The sequence below is a fragment of the Microtus pennsylvanicus genome, chromosome 7 (assembly GCF_037038515.1).
Source record: "Microtus pennsylvanicus isolate mMicPen1 chromosome 7, mMicPen1.hap1, whole genome shotgun sequence".
Lineage (NCBI taxonomy): Eukaryota > Metazoa > Chordata > Mammalia > Rodentia > Cricetidae > Microtus > Microtus pennsylvanicus.
In genome coordinates this window covers 62,699,245-62,725,049 of record NC_134585.1, presented here as the reverse complement: position 1 = coordinate 62,725,049, position 25,805 = coordinate 62,699,245, and the positions used below count along the sequence as shown (strand labels likewise).

General features: G+C 44.2%; 1 protein-coding gene across 1 annotated transcript in view; it reads right to left on the bottom strand.

Annotated features, from left to right (window-relative positions):
• Kat2b (lysine acetyltransferase 2B) overlaps positions 1–25,131 on the bottom strand; it is a 123,042-nt gene extending 97,911 nt beyond the window's left edge. Inside the window, exon 1 of the mRNA XM_075980981.1 lies at positions 24,801–25,131. Coding sequence (XP_075837096.1) covers positions 24,801–25,049 — 249 coding nt within the window. The 5' untranslated portion in view covers positions 25,050–25,131. The remainder of the gene's footprint in view (positions 1–24,800) is intronic.
• Positions 25,132–25,805: the final 674 nt, after the last annotated feature.

The following is a 25,805-nucleotide window of genomic DNA, read 5'->3' as shown; positions in this document are numbered from 1 at the left end:
AGAAATGTTCTTGCCTCCGCGTGGAGAGGCACACCTGTAACTCACACTTGCAAGGCTGAGGTAGGAGAAGGAAGATTGCAGCAAATTCAAGGTCAACCAACCCTTCCTAGAAAGGTACAGGCCAGTGTGAGCTACACAAGTAGCATCCTGGCTCAGGCTTGGGACATAGCTTGCCTCGAATGTGGGGCCCTCGATTCAATCCGCAGCACATTTCTCACTTAGAAAGGGCCTCTGCGCAGTTCCTGCTGGGTATGGCAGGAGGGAAGTCCCCAGGCACCGTCACAACATCTCTGTCTTCCTTGTGTGGCACTTACCGCGTTCTGTTCATTTCTTTCTTACCATCTGTTTCTGCTACCAGAAAGCAAGCTCTATGAGAATAAGGACCCATCTGTCATTACACCCCACAGCCTCTACATCAGTGCTTGACACCTTGAGTAAAAATGCTGAGGGAATGGAAAAGCTGGTGTCACTATCCACCATTATGGAGCCCATTTCTGGGCCACACAGATGCAAAGAGGCATGGTAGAATTTGAACCGAGGTCCATGTTGTTCTAGCCACCCTGAGCTGTGGGTCTCCTCACTTGGATTCTTTTGCTTGCTTTCAGTCAGTTTACACTTCCAACTCAAGATGTGGAGTTTTTAAATTTAAAAAGTCTCTGTGGAGACTTTAAATTTGATTTTCACTTTAATTTTTTTCTTCCTGCATTATTGTCTCTGTAGCAAGAAGCTCCTGTGCCTTTGGCGTCCTTTTACACAGATAGCAATGCTGGGCCAAGCACTTTTCAGAAGCAAGAAGAGTCAGGTAGTCGGTCCTTCGTGGATGTGCAATCCTGGGTTGCATGACTCACTGTTATTTCAAAGTATGCTGCCCTTGGCTTCCTTGGCATCCTGCCAGCCTATTTCAACACCAGCTTGTTAGAGCAGATATGCAAATTAGTGCAGCCACAATCCATCACTGAGACAGTGGCTGACAGTCCTGGAATCTCCCACACAGCAGGGGAAGGGTCCCAGATGACTACAAGGCGTGGAATAAATGGGGATTGGTCTACGTGGAATTTAGCACCCTGAGGCAATCAAAGAGATGAATCAGTGCCTCCTTCAGAGATTAGGTGATATTCATTCCAAGGACACAGTTCACTTTTTTTCCCCCAAAATCAATATATTCATGATTTTAAAATAATAAAGTTGGGTATGGTGGCATAGGTCTGTAATCCCAGAACTCACAGTGGTCGAGGCAAGAAGATCAGAACTCAAAGTCAACCTTCGCTACATCGAAAGTCTGAGCCCTGGATTAGTTCACATGTGACTTTGCCTCAAAAAGTGAAGGGGGAGGAGAAAAAGGGAGGGAGGAATAGCTGGCACCTAAACAAATGAACAAAAAACAAAGACAACCTATTGCCAACTTTACTTTAAAAGAGCAGTGGACGATAAAACGTTTAAATGGGAATTATGCCATATAGTTTTTATATACAACTGATGTTTCTATTTCATCAATATAACAGATTTTTTAACTTTCTGGAAAGACCTTTTTTTGGTCTTTTTGAGACAGGATTTCTCTATGTAGTTCTGGCTTCCATGGAACTCGCTATGTAGACCAAGCTGGTCTGCAACTCCCAGAAATCCCTCTGCCTTGGGCTCTGAGTGCTAGGATAAAGGTGTATGCCACCATGTCTTTCCTAACAGTTATGGTGTCTTTATGAAAATATGATTCTAATATACAGACAAGGACAGAGTACTTGCAGAAATTCACCTTTTTGTTGCTGTTGGTTTTGGTTTTTTGACACAAACCCTTCCTTTGTAGCCTTCACTTGTGTCAAACTTGAGGTCCCTCTGCCTCAGCCTAGATGAGATTCTAGGGCTGTGCTAACTCACCTGGGGGAAACCCACAGCATTTGTTCAGAAAAAAGTGGTCCTGTAGCAGAAATCCTTGCGATAAGAAAAGCATTGTTTGTTATCAAATCTACCCCGAGGCCAGATGACAAAGCAGGAAAATCAAGTTTGAGGCCAACAGAAGCCCAAGGAGAAGACCCTGTTCTCACTAATGACCAACAACAACAAAAGATGGACAGGTGGCTCTAGTCTATAATCCCAGCATTGAAGAACCAGGAGCCAGCCTGGTCTAAATAATCAAAGCCTGATCAGAAAAAGAAAAGCCAGCTATGCATAAAGAGAGCACATTTGGAGACGCCTCTCTCCAGCTCCCAACCCTCTGCTTTGGACCCACAGCTGCAAAGCCTTTGAGAGCCTCAGTTTCTCATCTCTTCTGTTTCAAGATAGTCTCACCCTGCAGTTCAGAATGGCCTGGAACTCACTAGGAAGCCCGGGTAGCCTCAAAGTTTAGGCAATTCCCTGACTCGGTGCCAGGTTGTCAAGATTATAGGTGTAAGCCACCACATATGGCTACTTGTCCCATCCTTAAAAGTGTTTTCTTGCCAGGTATGGCGGTGCACAACTTCAATCCCAGCACTCAGGAGGCAGAGCCAGGTAGATCTCTGTAAATTCAAAGCTAGTCTGGTCTACAGAGCATGTTCCAGGTCACAAAACCAAACAAACAAAAAAGAAGTGTTTTTTTTTTCCTGTAATCTCACAAAGCCTCTGGATTTTTTTTATTCAATAGCTATTTTTAGGCTGCCTAGTATGTACGAGATATGGCCTTCCTGCTATGTGAAATAAAACAAAGCCTCTGCTTCATAGGGCTTACTTAGCACATGGGCAAGAAATGGTTTTTGAATTTTTTATTTCTAATGGTGTAGTTTAGAAGAGCACTTCCCTACCCTTTGAGATGTCCTGGCTTCCATCCTCAGCACTACAATATCCATACAATATTATGTTATTATGTTATTTATTTTTATATATTATATGTATGTAACTATATATAAAACATACACATAATGATTTCCAACTATTGATAAGTATAGCAAAAAAATTGAAAAGGATGATTGATGTAAGCCACAAGTATTATACAATAAAAGTACAGCTGAGAGATCCATAGATAAAGCCACAGAAATATGATCTGGTGGGGAACCCACTTTGCAAAGCTTTGGGAACACTTGTCTTTTGAATAGTCAAGGTCAATTCTGTAGAAATCTTGTGAAATCATGACATTTCTCCCTTCCATATTGGGATTCATCCCAAAATATGCCAACATTGTATAGCACTCTTTAAACCTGCCTTTTCCTAGACTGGCAACTGTATGCCTTCCTCCACACTATGGGGCCCTAATGTGAAAGCAATCACTCAGTCAAGTTCTAATAGTCAAATCCACCTAAAGCTATTCCCCCAAAATATCCTATTGGCAGGACTTTTTGACCAGCAAGAAGCCCTGAGCAGGAGGCACTGGGCAGAGAGACAGTATGTCTGCTCTTACTGATAAACAGGTCTGGATGGCACTGAATTTTCCAGCAGCAGACTCAGGAAGGTGTAATCTTTGCTCTACCCTAACAAGCTATTGATATTCTGTCCTTACCTTCACCTTTCATTTGACTGTTTGTATCTTTACCCCTAAATATACAGGAAAAAAAGCTTGGGTCACTATACCAGCCCCAGAGAAATAAATTCCTTCTTAACTGGGTACCAGCAGATACAGTGCTTGGTTGGGGGTGGGGGAGGGCAAGCTCTTAATCTTCCTGGTCTGCCTGGGAGCTTCACAGCCATACCCCTTCTGAGACATAAGGAGCCTACCTTGTCAGTATTTTATCCATCCTGTTAGCGCCCCCCCCCAAAAAAAAGTGCACTCCTGTTAACTATGTCCGTGTGGGTATATAAACTGGAAACCTTGTGGGAAGGGGTGAAGAGCGAGGAACATTAAAAGGGAGCAGCGAGGAAGAACAATGAAGAAAATTAAAAGAACAGCGAGAAACATCAAAAAGGAGCATTAGAGGGCTTGAGAGATGGCTCAGTGGTTAAGAGCATCACCTGCTCTTCCAAAGGTCCTGAGTTCAATTCCCAGCAACCACATGGTGGCTCACAACCATCTGTAATGAGGTCTGGTGCCCTCTTCTGGCCTGGAGACATACACGCAAACAGAATATTGTATACATAATAAATAAATAAATATTTTAAAAAAGGAGCATTAGAGAGAGCAGAGAAAGAATAAATATATTCTGACATGATAAAAAGACTGATGTGAGCTAATTTATTTCGCTTACCCTCAGACCTTACTGGTCAGGTTTTTACTTGCTAAAGTGATCGTTCTGAATCCTGAGAGGTTTAGTGGGGTTTAACCCCAACATAAACCTCAAGAGATGATTAATGTTACAGAGTGATGGATGGTGCTACTTTAGATAGCCAGGGGAAAGGACTAAGATAATAGCTCAGTGGCAGAGCGCTTGCCTAGCATGCACAAGACCTCCACGTTCAATTCCGAGCACAGAAAACACAGGAAAGAGGGAAAGAAGAGGAGGGGGTGTTTACTGGTCTCCCTGTTCATGTGCAAAGACAAAGGTACCCCAGGAACAATCTGATGTCAGGGATGAAAGCAACTCAAAATATTAGGGATTCCGGACCACATATATGGCTCAGTGGACAAAGGTGCATGTTGATGGGTCTGAGTTGACACATGAGACCCACATGGTACAGGGAAAGAACTGTTTCAGCAAGTTTTCCTCTGACCTCCACAGGCAACCTGTAGCATGGATATATATGCATGCACACAAAATAAATTAAAAATATGTAATTAAGGACATAGATAGAAGCCAGTTAAGTGAGACTCTGTCTCAAAAAAAAAAAAAAAGGTCTACAAAGTTAAATGAATGGCAGCAATAGCAGTAAAATTCAGAACGGTACACACACTAAATCATACCTGCCCTGAAATCATGCTTGGAAACATGACGGATAGTCACATGAGTCCTTACAGAAAGATCTTTTTTACTCAATCTTAATTTTCATTTATGGAAAAACCGTGAGGAACTATAGAGAATCCCACTTTTTGGTGCCATTCCTGAGGAGAAGGCAGCATCCAGGAGTTTGGCATCAGTTGAAGAGAATATAAGAAAGAAGAGATTCCCTTTCTAGAATCTCTACCCAGTAGGCCAGTGCTACAGAGGTACTGTTGCTCTCTGAGCTTTGTGTACTGGCTTCTGTCAGTCTCCCCAACACCTCCAGGTCCACACAGCTTCTGAAACGACCAGTGGCAAACTCGTCGTCCTCCAGAGCAGGGGCACATGATATCCCCATTTCAGCCCTCACCACTGCCAAGACCAGGAACCACACCAAACAGAAGGAAGTCTGTAGCTGGCACTCCACCAACGGGGACATCACCTCTTCCACCCACCATAGCAGCCAAGAGTGGCCAGGCACACCTTGAATTCTTGTCTCCATTCCTGCCTCAAAAGGCCTTCTCAGTACATTTAAATGTCAAATTCCCGTCTGTTCTTTCAGAAACCAAATCAAATTCCAGTCTAGTGGGTGGAGGTGATTCAGACAGTCATTCCAGCACCCACTGGGCTGGGCCAGAAGGACTAAGAATTCCAGGTGAGCTTCAGTTTCATAACAAAACCCCACCTCAGGGCTGGAGAGATGGCTCAGTGGTTAAGAGCACTGCCTGCTCTTCCAAAGGTCCTGAGTTCAATTCCCAGCAACCACATGGTGGCTCACAGCCATCTGTAATGAGATCTGGTGCCCTCTTCTGGCCTGCAGGAATGCATACAGGCAGAACACTGTATACTTAATAAATAAATAAATCTTTAAAAAAAAAAAAACCCACCTCAAAAGACCAAACAACTAAATTAAAATTAATTAAGTTTAAAAAAAAAGTGAAGTCAGTTTTCTGACATTTCCATATCCATTTACTTCCATTTTGAAAGAGGCTGGTGAATTTGTTATGTGGGGTTCTGTTGACGGCTCAGCAGACAAAAGTGCTCAGTGCTCTCGAAGGGCGGCACATGGAGGCTCAGACCAGGAAACCTGGTCCCCTCTTCAGGCTGCACACTTGGTGAATATGCATTCAGGCAAAAACTCACACACATGAAATAAAACGAATCTTAAAAAATAAAATACTGTTACACATGACAACCTTGGCTGCAGTCACAACAGTTCATTCAGACCTAATGATTCTTCTGTGTGTGAAAGAGAGGGGTGGGGTCTTATCTGTCCTAGGCTGGTCTCAAACTAATAGATAACACTGAACTACTAATATTCCTTCCTCTAGCATCTGAGTGCTAGGATTATGAGCATAAACCAACATGAGCTTGAGGTGCTGGGGATGAAATCCAAGCGGCTCATGCACAGGACAAGCAAGCACTCTACCAACTGAGGTTCATCTCCCATTTCTGAGTTGATCCCATCATACACAGGGAATTTTAGAAACAGACAAGGACAATCCCAAGTAACAGAGTCACAAGGGAGACTGGAGTCTGCTGAGAGTCCAGCTTTCTCTGAGGACAGATGCACAGTGATACACTTACGTCAATAACATCAGTGTGGTGCGCGACTGGAGCGAGAGGCAATGAGATCATGTCTTTAAAAAGGAGCTGTGGGAGAGCTTAGCAGTTAAGGGTGCTTCCTGTTGTTTCAAAAGACCCAAGTTTCAGGCTGCACACATCTCTAACTCCAGTTCCAAGGGATTCAATGCTTTCTTTTGGCCTCCAAAATTACCACACATGCATGTGGTATACATAGAATAAAGAAATCTTTAAAAGAGAAAAAAAAAGGGAAGGAGTGCTAGCACAACAGTACAGTGCTCGCCTACCGTTAGCAACAGTACAGTGCTCGCCTACCTTTAACTACAGTACAGTGCTCGCCTACCTTTAACTACAGTACAGTGCTCGCCTACCTTTAACTACAGTACAGTGCTCGTCTACCTTTAACTACAGTACAGTGCTCGCCTACCGTTAGCAACAGTACAGTGCTCGCCTACCTTTAACTACAGTACAGTGCTCGCCTACCTTTAACTACAGTACAGTGCTTGTCTACCTTTAACTACAGTACAGTGCTCGCCTACCTTTAACTACAGTACAGTGCTTGTCTACCTTTAACTACAGTACAGTGCTTGTCTACCTTTAACTACAGTACAGTGCTCGCCTACCTTTAACTACAGTACAGTGCTCGCCTACCTTTAACTACAGTACAGTGCTCGCCTACCTTTAACTACAGTACAGTGCTCGCCTACCTTTAACTACAGTACAGTGCTCGTCTACCTTTAACTACAGTACAGTGCTCGCCTACCTTTAACTACAGTACAGTGCTCGTCTACCTTTAACTACAGTACAGTGCTCGCCTACCTTTAACTACAGTACAGTGCTCGTCTACCTTTAACTACAGTACAGTGCTCGCCTACCTTTAACTACAGTACAGTGCTCGCCTACCTTTAACTACAGTACAGTGCTCGTCTACCTTTAACTACAGTACAGTGCTCGCCTACCTTTAACTACAGTACAGTGCTCGCCTACCTTTAACTACAGTACAGTGCTTGTCTACCTTTAACTACAGTACAGTGCTCGTCTACCTTTAACTACAGTACAGTGCTCGCCTACCTTTAACTACAGTACAGTGCTCGCCTACCTTTAACTACAGTACAGTGCTCGTCTACCTTTAACTACAGTACAGTGCTCGCCTACCTTTAACTACAGTACAGTGCTCGCCTACCTTTAACTACAGTACAGTGCTCGCCTACCTTTAACTACAGTACAGTGCTCGCCTACCTTTAACTACAGTACAGTGCTCGCCTACCTTTAACTACAGTACAGTGCTCGCCTACCTTTAACTACACTACAGTGCTTGTCTACCTTTAACTACAGTACAGTGCTCGCCTACCTTTAACTACAGTACAGTGCTTGTCTACCTTTAACTACAGTACAGTGCTCGCCTACCTTTAACTACAGTACAGTGCTCGCCTACCTTTAACTACAGTACAGTGCTCGCCTACCTTTAACTACAGTACAGTGCTCGCCTACCTTTAACTACAGTACAGTGCTCGCCTACCTTTAACTACAGTACAGTGCTCGCCTACCTTTAACTACACTACAGTGCTTGTCTACCGTTAACATGATTTAAAAACAATATTGTTTTTTCTTGTTTGTTTTCTTTTATGATTTTATTCAAGACAGGGTTTCTCTGTGTAGTGCTGGCTGTCCTGGAATTAATTCTTCAGACTAGGCTAGCATCAAAGAGAACCTCCTGCCTCTGCCAAGTGCTGGGATTAAAGGTGCGGGCAACCACTGCCTGGCTTTGAACACAATATTGTATGTACAATAAATTTTAAAGTTTTAATTTGTTTATTTGTTTAAAGACTGTGTCTCATTGTGCAGATCTCACTGGCCTAAACTCTCTGTTATAAAGCATGCTGGCCTGAAACTCACAGAAAACTGCCTGTCTCTGCCTCTTGAATGCTGGAAATAAAGGTGTGCGCCACCATGACTGGCCCTTTCTTTAAATTAGGTCTTGGTGGCACACACCTTTAACCCCAGAACTTTGGAGGTAGAATCAAGAAGATTGGGAGTTCAAGATCATTCTCAGCTCCATGTTAAGGCCAACCTGGGCTACATGAGATGAGATGAGATGAGATGAGATGAGATGAGATGAGATGAGATGAGATGAGATGAGATGAGATGAGATGGGGGGTGGATGAGTGTAATGGTCTGGCCTGTCCCTTTAAGAGACAAGCCCCGCCCATCCCTGCCCCCTACCCCTGTCCGCTAAGACAAACAGATCTTCCTTCTGCTTCCAACCTGAGTTCCTTTCTTTCCTTCTCTCTCCCGAAGAGGTAGCTGCTGCCATGGCTACTCTCCTCTCCCCACTTCTCTCTCTCCCCCCTCCTCTGCCTCTCTCTCTTCGTCTCCCTCCTACCTCCCTCACCCCTTTCCCCTTCCCTTCCATAAGACACTAAATAAATATCCAACCTCACTCTGCATGGAGTGCCTAATAGGCCTCAGTTTCTCACCCACCATACAGCCTCTCGTGGGACCAAGTGCCCTCGGGTCTGCCGTGGTCTCCCACCCACCAGGGCCCTAAACCACCACAAAGGCCCACTACCACTACTCGGGTACCAGTGTTTTAGCTAAACCATTACAATGAGAAAGAAGAGAGAGGGAGGAGAGGTAAGGAAGGAGGGATTGAGCCGGGTGGTGGTGGTGCATGCCTTTAATCCCAGTACTCAGGAGGCAGAGGCAGGCAGATCTCTGTAAGTTCAAGACCATCCTGGTCTACAAGCTAGTTCCAGGACAGCTAAGGCTGTTGTTACACAGACAAACCCTGTCTCGAAAAAGCACACACAACAAGAACCCAATGGGATAAGATGCAGTTACCACCTATCACAGGGATAAAAAGACAGATGCCATCTTGGCTCATTCAGCTCACTAACTGCACAGTTTGGATTTTGGAGCACCTTTTTAACAAAAGGAAATTTCTTGCAACATTATTTTCACATTGTTCCTTTGTGAAACAGCAATATTATACTTTACCCACAAGGCTCACCAGAGTTCTTTTGAGTTCTACCTCAGAACTCACATAATGGTGGAAGGAGAGAACCAATTCCACAAGTCCCCTGAACTCAACATGTGTGCACACACAAACACATCACATACACATACAATAATAGTAGTAATAGTTACAATGTTATGATTTTAGCCATTAGGCTCTTCTGCCTGATGGCTTGTCCCCACATGCGTGGCCCTAGAACCCAGAAATGTCAGCCTTATTGTGGATGAAATCATAACAATAATATGTAAATCTTTGTAAACTTAAAAATTTTCTGAGAACACATAAAAACATTAAATTTAGCTCTTTTTTTCTACCAACCGTTTTGTTCTGAATTTGCCAAATAGCACAAATGTCTGTGTGCTATGCCCTGAGACTTACCAGTCTTTGGAGGGGTCACCACCTATAAAATGTATGTTATACATTTGACAGCTGAGTACCAATTTTTCAAGCGAGGCTTGGTAGGAGGCAGAGGCAGAAGGATCTCAGAATATTTGAGGCTGGTAAGGGTCAAGGCCAGTGCAAGAGAGGAAAGGGGATCTTGTCTTGGTTTTTCATTTTGTTTGTTTTTGAGATAGGGTCTCTAGTAGCCCAGGCTGGCCTCAAACTCAGTATGTAACTGATGCTGCCCTGGGACTCTTTATCTTCCTGCTTCTGCCTCCTAAATTCATAGATCAGAGGCACAGGGCCACAAAACCCAGATGACAGATATTTTAAATGTCATTTTATCTATCTTTGGTCCTGTTTTGTATTTTTTTTTTTTTTTTGGTCTTTTTGAGACAAGGTTTCTCTGTAGCTTTGGTGCCTGTTCTGGAACTAACTCTTGTAGACCAGGTTGGCCTCAAACTCACAGAGATCCGCCTGCCTCTGCCTCCTGAGTGCTGGGATTAAAGGTGTGCACCACCACCGCCAGGCCCTGTTTTGTATCTTAGTGTAACAATGTTACCAACTTGAAGAATATCCAAAAGTATACTTTTAATTTGGATCCACCTTGTAAACCAGCAACAATTCTCGGGATTACTGAACATATCCTCTTACCTGCAAGGATTCAAGTTATAAGGAAATAAAGCTGTTTACAACTGTGTCTGCAGGATAAGATGCTTGCTGGGCAGATGTGAGAACTACTTTATAATTACTTTTTAATTTGTATTTGTGTATGCATGTGAGTGTGCAGATGCCTGTGGGGGCCAGAAGAGTGCTGCCCCAGCTCCTCTGGAGCCATAGTTACAAGTCTGGTGTGAGCCATTCTACATGAGCTGTGAATAAGCTGGAGGTCTTAACCACTGTGCCATCGTTTCTCCAACTGCCACCACCATCACCATCAGCTGGTAAAAATGAGCAAGACTAAAGGTATAAGATGAAGACTAGATCCAAAATCTTGTCCTCTGGCAGGGCAGTGGTGGCCCAGCACTTGGGAGGCAGAGACAAATGGATCTCTGTAAGTTCAAGGCCAGCCTGGGTAACAGAACTAGTTCCAAGACAGCCAGAGCTGTCTCACAGAGAAACTGTGTTGGAAAAAAAAAGTTGTCCTGTGACTCAACGTGAGTGTGCATGCTGATGTATACACACAAATACATCAATGATTTGAGAAGGGTCAGTGGTGGCTTTTGTATTACAATAGGTTGTGATATTAGGCAGGAGGTATACATAGGCAGGGAATGTATACATCTTGACACCCACGAAAGGGCGTGAGGAGAAATGCAGTGAATTGTGGGGTCTGCTATTGAAGCCCCCACAAAACATGACTCATGGCCATTTCCTGGGACCCCAGTATGGACTTGGTGAGTATTTAATTAAAGCTTGCTTCAAATTTGGTTTTTAATTGTAGTAGTGGCCTTATTCTTGACCAGTGGGACTAACAATTTCTGGAGACCCCCAGTGAGATTTGGACCACCTACACACAAATTCTAAAACCAGACCTTCACTCCTGAACTCCAGGCTGAGGAGCCTCTTCGGGAGGCACATGCCTTAAAGCATCCCAAGGGTCCAAGTCCATCTTTGGTTCTCAGACTATAAGGGTAAACTTCTGTGCTAAGAAAAGCAGCAAGCATCTATGGAAGCCTCCTAGTGAGTCACAGACTGTTCTGTTTTGTGAGATCCCTATCTGGAATATGGAAGGGCCTCAACAGGACTCCAAAATTCTCCCTTCCAGGGCAAATAGTGAGACATCACCAGCCTGCCTGGTTATGGTTGGATGAAAGGTTTTGTTCATCTGTTTCGTGCAGAAAGTTTTGTCTGTCTTTTTCATATACTTGGACAAGTCTTTTTTTTCTGGTGTGTCTCTAAGTTTTGTTGTAAAATGTATGAATCAAAATGTATGATGAAGAATGCCCACCACATGTTTTTTTTAAATATTTATTTATTATGTATACAATATTCTGTCTGTATGTCTGCACCAGACCTCATTACAGATGGTTGTGAGCCACCATGTGGTTGCCGGGAATTGAACTCAGGACCTTTGGAAGAGTAGGCAGTGCTCTCAACCACTGAGCCATCTCTCCAGCCCCCACCCACCACATGTTTTGTTTCTGACTGCTCTTCTTTGAGTATATGAGTTGTCTGTGTTGTGTTTCTTGGTCATATTTTTGCTATCTCTGCTGTTGTCAGCCACCAGCCACAACTGCCATGGCTGCTTTTATGGTCATGGATTTGGGTTAGCATGAGTTCAGATGTCTTTTGGATGTGAATAACATTAAAGTTGTTCTATGCTACTGGAAATCTGGCCCTTGGGTTGGGTTATGGCTCTCCTTTCTCTAGACTCAAGCATATTTAAATGTTTCCTCGCTGTCCTGTGTCAGTCAAGTCACCTGACACTGTACAGGGAAAAGAAAGCAAAGCAGAACAGCCACAAATTAGATGTGGTTTATGTGAACATTCTATAGCTCAAGATTTATGAGTTTGTTTTATTGGGTATAGTTAAAAATCTGTTTTAAAAAAAATTTAACCTAAAACTTGTAATAGGGAACCAGGCATTGGTGGTATATGCCTTTAATCCCAGAGACAGAGGCAGGTGGGTTTCTGTGAATTAGATATCAGTCTGTTCTACAGAGTTAGATCCAGGACAGCCAAGATTACACACAAAAAACAGTCTTGAAAAAATAAAAAACTTGTAACACAGGATTGACATTTAAAAATCTATGCATATGTAATCTTTAAGACACCATGGCATGATCCCATTTTGGAATATAAGCAACATATGCCTTGATACCATCTTGAGGCAGTCATATGGCTGAATGCCAACTTTGCTAGGGCAGGAATGGGCAGATGCCAAGCAACTTCACCACCATCTTTTGACAGCCATCTCTGCTAGGGGTGGAGAAGGCAGATCTCATGTCTTGATTAAAAGTAACCATGTGGCAAGGGCCAACCAAGGAGGCAACAACAGGCCTCCACAAAATTCTGGATTCGAATGGATTTTTATATGATAATTTCTGTCCTGAAAACAAGGATTATGAAAGATAGAATTTAAAACAATGTATGTTTAATAAGGTACTAAAGATGCATCTCTAAGCATTCATGTGCAAAAATGTACTTTGCTGGAAGTAAAACTTTGTAACTTTAGAGTAAACCAGGTAGTATTGGTTTTAGAGATACGAAGGGGTCATATAGAAAAGCTGAGGTTTGCAAGTGTGTGGCAGGGCTTGAGTTCCTAAAGAGAGCCCATTTGCAATAGACCATAGCAGTTTTGGAGATGCCTGTTCCATGTGATAGTCACCAGAAATTCCACCTGCAACTAAACAGGACTGGCTAGGATCTAGAAATCAAGCTATATGTGCTGCCAAGGGTGGAGCCAGAGGAATGACCCAAGTCCCTTGGGAAAGTCCAAAAGACAGTGAATGAATCCCAGATATTGAGCAAATTGTTTGTACTAATGGAGAGTGATTTTGCCTTGTGCAGATTATGGTTGTGCCATGTGTCTTCTCTCCTGAAGTAAAAAAAGGTACTTTATTTTTTGATATTGCAAGAAACATACAGTTAAGCAATTATAAACTATTTTAAGAGGAAATTTTGGAGTTTTACAGAAATTTAGGTTAAAACAAATGGATTCTTTTAAAGAACAACTTTTAAAATATTTAACTTTATAAGACCATGGGAGATTCTTAGCTCATAAAATGTTTTGTACTATTAATAAATGATCTTAAAAATAAATAAATAAAAGGATTAACAACTAAGGCAACAACTTTGAGCACCAAACACTTAACCCCAAAAACCGGAATATTCCTAAATTATGATGCCACAAGAAAACAACCTAAGCAATCTGAAAAAGAGAATGGAGCAGTTCTTACCCTATGGGACTGAAAGATCTCTTCACAGGGGTAGCCTAGGCCCCGTGCATGCTGGATGTTTGCATTGCAATTCTTAACAGTGGCAAAATTATGGTTGCGGCATGGCAGTGAGAGTGAGTTGTGCTTGGGGTCACCACAGCATGGGGAACCTTTTGAAAGGTCACAATATTACAAAGGTTGAGAACAACTGACTTAGAGAATGTCTCTCCTTACTTAAGGTGTATTCAGGCTTAAGAGTGTCTGCCTAGCCTCCTTATCTTTACTAACTTCAAGGCTCAAACGTAAAAAAGATAAAGTTGTAAAAATCCTAATCTTTATAAAAGCTACTAATTTAGTGTAAACTGTTAAAGATAATTAAAACATGAAAGTTAAAGGTAAGACACCTTATAAATGATCACATTCTTTTTAATGTGTTCATAACTATACATACAATCATGGTAAGTAATAATTACAGGAAAAATTTAGTCTCCTATATGTGTTTGCAAGGATATGTCTAAAACAAGTAGCTTAAAACAAGCAAGTTTGTTTAGCTCAGATATACTTAATTGATAATGGTCCTCAAATTTGTCAGAGATCTGCTAGCAGTGACCCCACGTTCTCCAAAGAAGAAGATGGGATACCGCAATGACAGCTCAGTCTGGATTGTGGTAATGTTAACCACTGGGCAAGACAGCCACATCGCCTCCCTCACCACCCTACCCAAATTGTGAACAAGCATGACACTGGAAAGTTAATTGCCCCACTTTGCCTAGGCAAACTAAGGTCAGTCATCCACAGGAAACGTCTCTCGGGACTCCCGGGCCTGGCTGCCAAAGACTAATGATGCCCTGGTACCTCTGACTCAAACAAAGCTATGGAGACCACAGGAGCCTGAGAAAGCTACCTACTAGATCAACTATAGTTAGGTCAGCTTGGCAGTAGCAGCCAACCAAGTTCTTATCTAACCTTGTTAGTTCATTTCATATGGAAGAAATCGGGTCTTATGTTTTGAAGATCTATTAGGTCTTTAGTTAAGAAAAGGCAGACAGGTTTGCCTTGTAAACAGGCTTCAACTGTAACTTTTTACAAAAAAAAAAAAAAACATGTACAGATTCAACGCAATGCCCATCAAAATCCCCAACAAAATTCTTCAAAGACCTCGAAAGAACGGTACTCAACTTCATTTGGAAAAGCAAAAAACCCAGGATAGCCAAAACAATCCTGTACAATAAAAGAACTTCTGGAGGCATCACAAGCCCTGACTTCAAACTCTACTACAGAGCTACTACTGTACTGAAAACAGCCTGGTATTGGCCTAAGAACATACAGGAGGACCAATGGAACTGAATAGAAAACCCGGATATCAATCCACACATCTTCGAACACCTGATCTTTGATAAAGAAACAAAAAATATCAAATGGAAAAAAGGAAGCATATTTAACAAGTGGTGCTGGCATAACCGGATATCAACATGTAGAAAAATGAAAACAGAGCCATATCTATCACCATGCACAAAACTCAAGTCCAAATGGATCAAAGACCTCAACATAAAGTCAGCCACACTGAACTTTATAGAAGAGAAAGTGGGAAGTACACTTGAACGCATTGGCACAGGGAACCACTTTTTAAATATAACCCCAGCAGCACAGACACTGAGAGAAACAATTAATAAATGGGACCTCCTGAAACTGAAAAGCTTCTGTAAAGCAAAGGACATGGTCAACAAAACGACAGCCTACAGAATGGGAAAAGATCTTCACTAACCCCACATCAGACAGAGGTCTGATCTCCAAAATAAACAAAGAACTCAAGAAATTGGTCACCAAAAGAAAACATAATCCAATATAAAAAAAAATGGAATACAGACCTAAACAGAGAACTCTCAACAGAGGAATCTAAAATGGCTGAAAGACACTTAAGGAAATGTTCAACATCCTTAGTCATCAGAGAAATGCAAATCAAAACAACTCTGAGATTCCATCTTACACCTGTAAGAATGACCAAGATCAAAAACACTGATGACAACTTATGCTGGAGAGGTTGTGGGGAAAAAAGGAACACTTCTGCATTGCTGGTGGGAATGCAAGCTGGTACAGCCCCTTTGGATGTCAGTGTGGCGATTTCTCAGAAAATTAGGGAACAACCTTCCTCAAAACCCAGTAATACCACTTTTGGGTATATATCCAAAGGATGCTCAATTGTGCCACAAGGACAAGTGCTCAACTATGTTCATAGCAGCTTTGTTTGTCATAGCCAGAACCTGGAAACAACCTAAATGCCCCTCAATCGAAGAATGGATAAGGAAAATGTGGTGGAGTATTACACAACAGAAAAAAATAATGACATCTTGAATTTTGCATGAAAATGGATGGAGGTAGAAAACATTATTTTGAGTGAGGTAACCCGGACATAGAAAGACAATTATCACATGTGCTCACTCATAGGTGGTTTTTAAACATAAAGCAAGGAAAACCAGCCTACAAACCACAATCCCAGAGAACCTAGACAACAAGGAGAACACCAAGAGAGACTTACATTGATTTAATCTACAGGAAAACTAAAAAAAGACAAGATCTCCTGAGTAAATTGGGAACATGGGGACCTTGTGGGAGGATGGAAGTGGGAGGGGTGAGGCAGGGAAGGGAGCAGAAAAAATGTAGAGCTCAATAAATATCAATAAAATAAAATAATAAAAATAAAAATCAACCAGAATTATATGCTATTCTTATGGTATTATTAGATTTTCCAGAATCTCTTAATACAGTTACTGATTCTCAATATGCAAAAAAGTCATTTTACATGTTGAAACCACTAAACTTATTCCAGATGATTCAGAAGTAACTTTGTTATTTATTCAATTATAACAAGTAATCCGAAATAGAAATCATCCATTGTATATAACCCATATAGGTGTTATATCTGATCCCATATAGGTATACCAGGTCCTTTGGCATAAGGTAATGATGAAATTGACTAGCTATTAATAGGAAATGCGCTAGAAGCCTCAGAATTTCACTTGGCAAGAAGCCAAGGAAATTATAAGAAAATGTTCTACTTATTCTTTGCCTAACCAAACTCTATTACCTACAGGAAGTAACGCAAAAGGTACTCAAAGAAATGAAATTTGTCACAATGAGGACACTAAGAGAGACTTACATAGATCTAATCTACATGGGAAGTAGAAAGTGGAAAAAGACAAGATCTCCTGAGTAAACTGGGAGCATGGGGACCTTAAGGGAAGGTTGAAATGGAAGAGGGGAGAGGCAGGGAGGGGAGCAGAGAAAAATGTAGAGCTCAATAAATATCAATAAAAAAAGGGAAAAAAACATGTTTTGCAATGACTTTTCTCAGGAATGCCTCAGGTAAATGGAAGGTGGAAAGAAAAAGGTTTAAAGCCTATGCAAGTCTGAGGATATAAGTTCTAAGGTATGTAAAGGTCTGAGGCTAAGAATGCTTGAATAAGAAAATTATTTAAGGTGTGTAAATGCAAGTTGTAACTGCAAAAGAAAGTGTGTTGGAGCCACAAGACCATACAGTGAATGCACAGCTAACAACCAATAGGCAGATCCACAGGAAGTTTGTTCATCCACATCCACGTGGAACAACCCGTTGTGCAGAGCTGCGGGATTGTCTTTGGAAAAGTCGCTGTCATATCTGTGGAAACCTTGTGAAGTCATGATTCTTCCCTTCAAAATGGGATTCGTACCCAGAGAACCCCAGCAGGGTAACCTCTGTGGGACAAGGAAGTGACCTTGCTCCATTCCCCCACACCAAAAGGAATAGGAGCAAAGGCATTCACTCTTTGTTCTGTCAAATTTACATAGTCAATCCCACAGAATTACCTGCTAACAGACCACATAGAAATTTCTACAGAAGACAGGAACTGAGCAGGAAGGCAGCATGCCCCATCTTTGCTAACAAACAAATCTGAGCATCCCCAAAACTGGTTATCACCAAAGAGATTAGAGGAAAAGAATGGGTGAATCCAGGATTCAGGGATGTTTAGTAACTTCATCTAGTGGTTTGGAAAGTCAGGTGCTTCCCCTTGAATGGTTGGGTCACCTGTTCCAGAGTACAGCTTTGTCAGGGTTTACTTGCCCTTTTTTGTGATTTTAATACGGATATTATCAATTTTTTTGCCTATGGAGTTTTCCAACTACGTCGGTAAAAACTAGAAACCTCCTGGGGATCATCCTTTACTCTTCCTCTCCTCCTCTTCACTAGGTATTCTCCTTCTTTCCCTGCTCTCCTTCCTTCTTCTTATTGTTCTTACTTGTCTCCTTATTTTTCATCTCCTCCATGCCCCCTTTACTTCATTTTTCCCCCTCACACAAAAAATAAAGTACATGCAGAGGTAACATACTTCAGTTAATTTTTTTTACCCTCAGATCCTTGCCTGCCATAGACATCCAATTCTGAGCCCGGAGGGGTTACTGAGGCTGGTACTCAAAGCCCCCAATAAAAATGCATCAAGATATGTAAAAAAAGATAAGAAATGTTTCAGGCTTATTTCCCCCATCTATTGTTATTGTTATACTACGATTTTGGAAGTTCAGTTTTAACATCAATCAATGGAGTTCTGGTCAGCTAGCAGAGCACTGGTTCCTATTATCAGTCACAAGCTCAAGATTTTAAGTTTCCTTTGGTTGTTGTGGAGGTTGGAATAGGAATAGGCTCCACAGACTCCTGGGTCTGAATGTTCCCCCCAATCATTAGGAGGTGTGACCTTGTTGGAGGAAGAGTGTGTGTGTGGCGGAGGGCGTTCAGGTCTCATATGCTCAAGCTATTCAGCAGATCAAGATGTAGAACTCTCAGAGCCTTTTCTAGTATGTATCTGCCTGCATGTCACCATGAGTCTTGCCATGACGATAATGGACTGAAACTCTGAAACTGTAAGCTAGCCCCAATAAATGTTTTCCATTACAAGAGTTGTCATGGTCATGGTGTCTCTTCACAGCAATAGAAACCCTAACTACAACAGTTGTCTTCTAAGTTTAGACTTAAAGATGCTTCTCATCAGGCTAAAACCATCTCTGTCCAATCTATACATCCAGCTTTCTGGACAGGAAAAAAATGCTCATGCTTTCTAACCCAAAGTTACCGCTTTCGTGAGGACTCAAAGGTGAGTCTGCTCAGCTAACACTTGTTAGCTGCTTTCTCTCCAGTGTGGATTTCAGTGCCGATTACAGTAGATAGCTAAGACTTTTATCTCTTTTAGTAAACTAAAAATTTATGTTAGCTTCAGGGAGTCCAAGAGGTCACAAAACTTGGATCCACCTCTCACAGGTCAAAGGGACTCCAGATAAGTACAGCCCAAGTTTCTGCACATGCCTGTTCCTGATAGTGAAATATCTCTTCTGGTCTTGGGACTCCTTCCACCCACAGTTACTAGGACTGTGGGCCTGGAAGTTACAAATGTAAGATTTTCTTTTAAGTTCCTAAACTTTAACTTCTGTCCCTAGCCTATCCTATATCTGTCTCAGTAGATTTCCACTTGACTGACAGCTGCCATCCAGGAAACAGCTGCTGCCTACAACCTACCCCAGATGACCGCAAGCCCCAGACTTGCTGGAAGCTGATGTGAACCAGTCCAGCCGAAGTCAGACGGGTCAGATAACCGGATGCTTCTGAGGAACGCCCCGCTGCTCGAATCCCCTCCCAGCCTCTGACTAGTATTCCAGCCCTACTGAGCCCTGACAAAGACATTCTAGTTTCAGCAGTTAGCTGTTTCAGAAAACACTATCTCACCCCATGAGCTCCAACAGACCAGAATATGAGATCAAAAGGAAGCTCCCTGGCATAGGGAACAAAACGGCTACCATAGTGCCTATTGGCTACCAGGAAAAGTACCCGTTAAAACCAAATAACCCAGATCTATCAGGAGGTAAATCCATTAGCTGAAATCATTCTACAATATGATAGATAACTTGGCCTGTTTTATGTAGTTTATGCAGAACACAGAGGCATTATGTGGGTTTTTTGTTGTTTTTTAGTTTGGTTTGGTTTGGTTTTTCAAGACAGGGTTTCACTGTAGCTTTGGAGCCTGTCCTGGCACTAGCTCTTGTAGACCAGGCTAGCCTTGAACTCACAGAGTTCCTGCCTCTGCCTTCTGAGTGCTGGGATTAATATTAATAAAATGAAATCGATTAATAATCAATATTATTAAATTAATATTAATAATATTTTTAAAGCTTCTATTATGAGGATCTGACTTTTCAGGTTCCATTTTAAAGAAGGGGGCTTCATCTTAAGCCATATGTTAAGTTGGGAGCGCAGCCCCCAGCCCCTGGCATCCATCCCAGTCAACCTGGCCTGGGAGTTGCATTGCTCTGGACTCCAAATCCCAGCATTCCACGGGGTATTTAAGTTGGATCCCAAAGGAGAAACACGTGGTTTTCGAGTCTGCATGGGCTCCCTGCTGTTCTGTCTCCACCCCCCAACCTTGTTGACCACCCGAGAGTGTCATTCTTTTTTTTTTTTTTTTTTGGTTTTTCGAGACAGGGTTTCTCTGTGGCTTTGGAGCCTGTCCTGGAACTAGCTCTGTAGACCAGGCTGGTCTCGAACTCACAGAGATCCGCCTGCCTCTGCCTCCCGAGTGCTGGGATTAAAGTCGTGCGCCACCATCGCCCGGCCCGAGAGTGTCATTCTTAAAACGATGGGCAATTTGATTTGGTTTGATTGGACCTAACTGGATTTCTTGCGCTGGCGGAGCTGCCTTTCTTTCTTATTATTTTTTACTTAACACCATATAGTGACCAGGGGCCGACCTCAGTTCCAGGAATGTGCTGCGATAGCGAAATTTAAATGGATACCCTAGAAATAGCCAATTAAGGAACTAAGGAGCAGGGCCATAAAACTTAACGAGGTCCAGATGTTTTCTGCAGACATCCTAGTCCTTGCAGATATCCCGACAGCAGTTTGCAGTCCTTTGTTCACAGTTCGTGCCCAAAGTTTAACCAAAGATCTCAGAAATCATCTTACTCTGTACACCCTTTCCAACCAATCCCACGACCCCGAAACATGCATCCACCCTACTCGTGGCCATTCCCCTTTAAGAGCTCTCCTTCCCCGGACTCACCCACTGTGTTGTGTGCTACAAGAGTGAGGTCCAGACTTGAGGTTTGTTAAACAAAGACCCTCATGAATTCTGCACCAGACTCAGTCCATGGATTCATTTGGGGTTCAGTGACACAGGCATAAGGCTATACAAACCTTTTATTAGACACTAGAAATAACCTGGCTGTACTCAAAAAAGCTCCATTTCCAGTCTCTATCTAGACAGTACTCTGATATCAGCCATCAGAGGGCCTTTGGCAGTTCCCTTTCTGCTATTCATTGGACTCTTGCACCATTGATACCTTAACTAGATAATTATTCTGTCTCAGTTTGGTGAAGCTGATGGTTATTAGATACCAATATAAACAAGTACTCATCACAGAGTCAAGGATTTGACTGAGGAGAGGCTATTATTTATGTTTACACTTCCCTACACGTGTTTGACTCATCTGCACAGGGCCAAGCAGAAGGGAATCACCTTGTACACTTGCCCTGACTGGACCTGATGAGAAATGGGGTAAATTTTGCAGTTTGATCTTTTCTTCTATGGTTCATTTACTCACTCACTAATTTCATCACAGAATCCAGTCAGTTGACTTAAACAGGGCAAAAAATTATACTTTGGAGGCAGGCTTATAATTCCAGCACTTACCAAGCTAAGAGTATGGGATCTTTAGCTCCCAATCAGCCTATATTAAAATAAATTAATAAGGCTGGCCAAGGTGGCACACACCTTTAATCTCAGTACTGAGACAGGAGGATCTTTGTAAATTCAAGGTCAACCTGTTCTACAAAAGGAGTTTCAGGGTAGTGAGGGCTACAGAGAGAGCCTCTATCTCAATAAACAAGTAAATCACATATCTGCAAGAAGGAAGAATTTGGGTAATTTCTAATGAAAATGCTGGCTAGCGACAAAGGAACCACAAGATATCTGAGATCAAATTTGAGGGGTTATTTGTTTTTGGTTAGGGCTCGGTTGTGTGTTTGCATGTGAGATCAATGCTGAACTCTTGTGATAAGCTTCCCTCCCCAGAATGGAGAATTAACTTCCAAGAGGGCGGAAGAGTTTTCAGATCGATCCCAAAGGAACCACGCAAAGACCTGACATAGAAAGAGAACTGTTCACAAGGCCAGGCCAAACACAGAATGTGGACTCAGGAATAGGGGAACTAAAGGACCCCAAGTCAGCAAGGTCTACACGATATATTCCTTATCTCTCTGGCTGTGTCACAGAAGTCAAGAAACTCTGATGCAACCTTTACCAGGCACAGTTCAAAGAACTCTAGGCTGGAGCCTGTAAAACACGTTTGTTTGTAACACGCAGACTTTTCCCTCTCTTCTCTGGGCCACATCTTGTCTTGGTCTCTGGCCTGCTCTTCTTCCGGTGGCCCCCAGGAAACTGTATCTTCCCAGAGTCAACTTTTCCACCTCGCTTGCTCTCCCACTGGCCCAGGCTGAGTCTTCTGTCCTTTGTGGGTTGCTTACATTAAGCACAAACACAAGCTGATAAAAAGCCACAGAGTGTCTGACCCAACCAACACAGTCTAAAGCAAACACAATCATCTGAGCACTTGTGTGCACACAAATGCACATAATTGAAAATAAAATAAACTTTTATTTTTTTTAAATCTAAGATAATGTCCCTCCCAGTTTAGTCCTGGATCCCTGAGTACCCCTCTCCCAATCCAGTGGCCCCAACAAAGTGAGGACTCTGACTGGCCCAATTCCAAGTTTTCAAAACTGCTTTCAGTTTCTCTTCACAGAAGAAACCCTACCCCACCCAACTCCAGCCAGCCAAAAGTTGTAATCAGGATGACACATCCTCTAGGAAGTTGTCCACAGGAGCCTCAGCCCCTGAGTTCCCCAACTCCCAGCCCCTAACCCTCAAAGAAGGCTTGGCTGGACTCCATTGTAACTGATCCCCAATTAGAATTCCTCAAACACTTACTAAATAAATCTACAAGTATGAACATACACTTTCAGGCTGGTGAGATGACTCAGGCGGCAAAGTGCTCATTCTAAAAACTTGACAACCTGAGTTCAAATCCCAGAACCCGTTCTCTCAGAGGAGAACTGACCTCTACAGAGTGCTCTGGTACATGCAAACCCACACACCACACACACACTAAACTCCCACATGTCCAAAGTTTCACAGAAGCAGGAAGAAAGGGCTTGAATAGCAGATTTTCCTAGGAGTTTGTCAAAAAAAAAAAATGGACCCTGTCTCGAAAAACCAAATATATATATATATATATATATATATATATATATATATATATATATAGCCAAGAAATACTAAAGTTACACACTTTTGAAGGTATGTTTCACTACTCAGGAAAATTTTAAATATCAAGGCCAATGGGAGCAAAGTGGTAGAACTGTAATCATAGGCAGATAGGAATTCAAGGCCATCCTGGGCTTCATAGGGAGACCTGGGGAAATTTTTTAAAGTATAAAAAATGCATGCCTGAAACACCAGGAAAATTTTCAGATACTACACAACAGCAGGCTGTATGAAGGGTGGGTGCTGGTGATGGGAACTCTGGCAACATACTGAATCCCAGGCAGGACTGAAGTAGCTGACTGGGTTTCCATAAACACAGAGAGGCTTCAAAAGTCAAGCTTATTAGTCCTTGAGATTGCTCTGGGTTCTCTCTGTCACTCTCCTTTGTGCCTTCGTGCAACGCCAGGGGTCCTGATATCCTTATTTTGGAGCTATTGCAGTAGAACTTCAGACCTTTCCCACGTCTCCTGATTCACCTTTTCTGCATTCCTTAGGATATATGACTGACGTTAGTATTTCACAACTCCTCTACAGAATTCAATATACTTGCTTCGTGGAAAATATTCTCAGTTACCACACACATCTCCGGGGCTTTGTTAGAAACGCAGGTCCTCAAACCCCCACCCCAGATCTGATTCCGCATCAGCATTTCCACCAGCTCATTCAGCAATTCCAGCGTACACCAAGTGCATAAAGCACGGCGGTGGAGCCGCTCAGAAAGGCACGACCAAACAGGAGGTGGCCGCTTGGAAAAGGCCTGCAGGAGACCATTCAAGGCCCTCAGAAGAGCCAGTAAACACTGCAGCCAGCATTCCCCCGGAGGGACGTCACCTGCTAGGTTTATCCTTCCTCGCTGTGGAGGGTGGGGCTGAGAACGCTGACGCTGGGAACTTGACCCCTTTTGCAGTAGGCGGGAGCAGCAACGCGGGAGGTGCGAGTGAGCGCGCCTCTTCCAGGACCCAGCTACTAGCCGCCAAAGCTGACAAGGCCAAGTCCCCGCCCCCATCTGCTGTCACCCTGTCAAAACAAAGCCGCCGCCTGCGGCCTAGGGAGCACCTCCAGCTGGAGGCTCTAGGGTGCCTAGAGCCCTCGGGGAAGGAGAAGGGCAAGAAAACTGTCCTCAAACTGTGAAGTGCTCGCCGCCTGGGCCGTCACCTTGCCAGACCTTGTTTACAGCCTAAGCGGCCAAGGGCGCCGCAATCCCTAAAGAAGTAAAAACACAATAATGACAGGGCTGTCGCCGCCCATCCGAGGCGCCAGGCGCCAAAGGACCCAGGCTTGGGGTCGTGCCCACCTCCCACCCCGCGCTCCGCCCCTGCGCTCCCGCAGAGCGTCAGTTTTCCGGGACTCTTCGGCGTGCTCACTCCCGAACCCAGCTCCTCCTAGCGGGGCACGGTGGGAAGGGCGAGCGCAGGGAGACACACTCAGATCCCCACCCCCCACCCCCACCCCCAAAAAGATGCTTTCCAGCCTAGAGTGGTTCGCTACACCAAGCACAGTCCCGTGAAAGGTCTCCCGCAAACTCCTACAGAGCAACAAAGCCCCAGGATAGCCCCGGCACTTGGAAGCCAAGACTCAACAACATTCCCAGAAGAAGGAGAGGAGCAGATTTGGATAAACCCTACCCCTACGGGACGTTGTGCAAGCCGCGGCGGGGAGCGCGCGCAACGAGTGCAGCACTTCCGCGGTGCTCTCCCGAGGCCAGGAGCGGGGTGGGGGAGGGGAGAGGAGGGTCCGGGCCCGCCCGTGACCCCGCTGTCGCGCGCGTCCCGGCGGGTACCTTGCAGGCGGAGTACACGCCGAGTTTCTCCAGTTTCTTCGCCCGCGGAGCCGAGCGCAGTTGCGCCTTCTTCACGGCGATCCGGGCCGAGCCGCCGCCTCCCGGTCCCTCGGCTGTGCCTGCCGCGGCCACCGCGGTCGCTGGCCCGCAGGAAGCAGAGCTCCCGGCGGCGGAGGCCAGGGTCCGGGGAGAGCCGTGCTGGGGAGCCGGCGGCAGTGTAGGGGAGCCGGCCCCGCCAGCTTCGGCCATGCCGCCCCGAGTGTCACCCGCCGCCGCCAGGGTCCCTGCGGGCGCCCGTGGCGGAGCTCAGACCCTCCCCCCCCACCCAGGCCGCCGCCCTGAGCCCTCCCCACCCCCGCCGCGCTCCGCCGCTGGCGATCGCAGGCCCCCGAGCCGCCCGGAGCGGCTAGAACGCTAGCGGGCCTGAGCGCTGGGGCCGCGGTCTGCTCCCCTGGGCGGCCGGCATGTCGCTGCTAGCGTGGCCACCCGCCCTGCGCGCAGGGCCTGCGGGTGACCGGCGACCCGAGAAGCCGGGCCGCTGCAGCCCACGCACCTGCCGCCCTACGCTACGGCGTTGCTGGGCCTGACACCCTCCCGCGCGGAGACCCAACTTCCTCCACCCTAGCGGGAGCCAGAAAAAAAAAATGTTTTTCAGAAGTATCCGTCAGCGGCCAATCCTCCTCTTTGTTGCTAATTCACCGAAATCATTGCTTGAGAGGTTCCTTTTTTTTTTTTTTTAAGCGACTCTGGGTAAAACTTTTTCTTTTAAGAATTCTTCCCCATCCCTCTTTCCCTCATAGTTTCTGAGCCGAATCCGCCCAAAGAGAGAAGACTCAATGAGCGCGCTCTCTCTCTCTCTTGTTAGAGAACGTTACGGGGTCGGCAAAATAAAAGCTAAGTGCGTGGAAAAGTTTGAAATGAGTCTGCCTGCAGGATTCACCCGGGTTGACACGATTGCAGTCTGCTGTTAGTTTCTTGTCTATTATGCTTTCAAAGGTGAAGCCC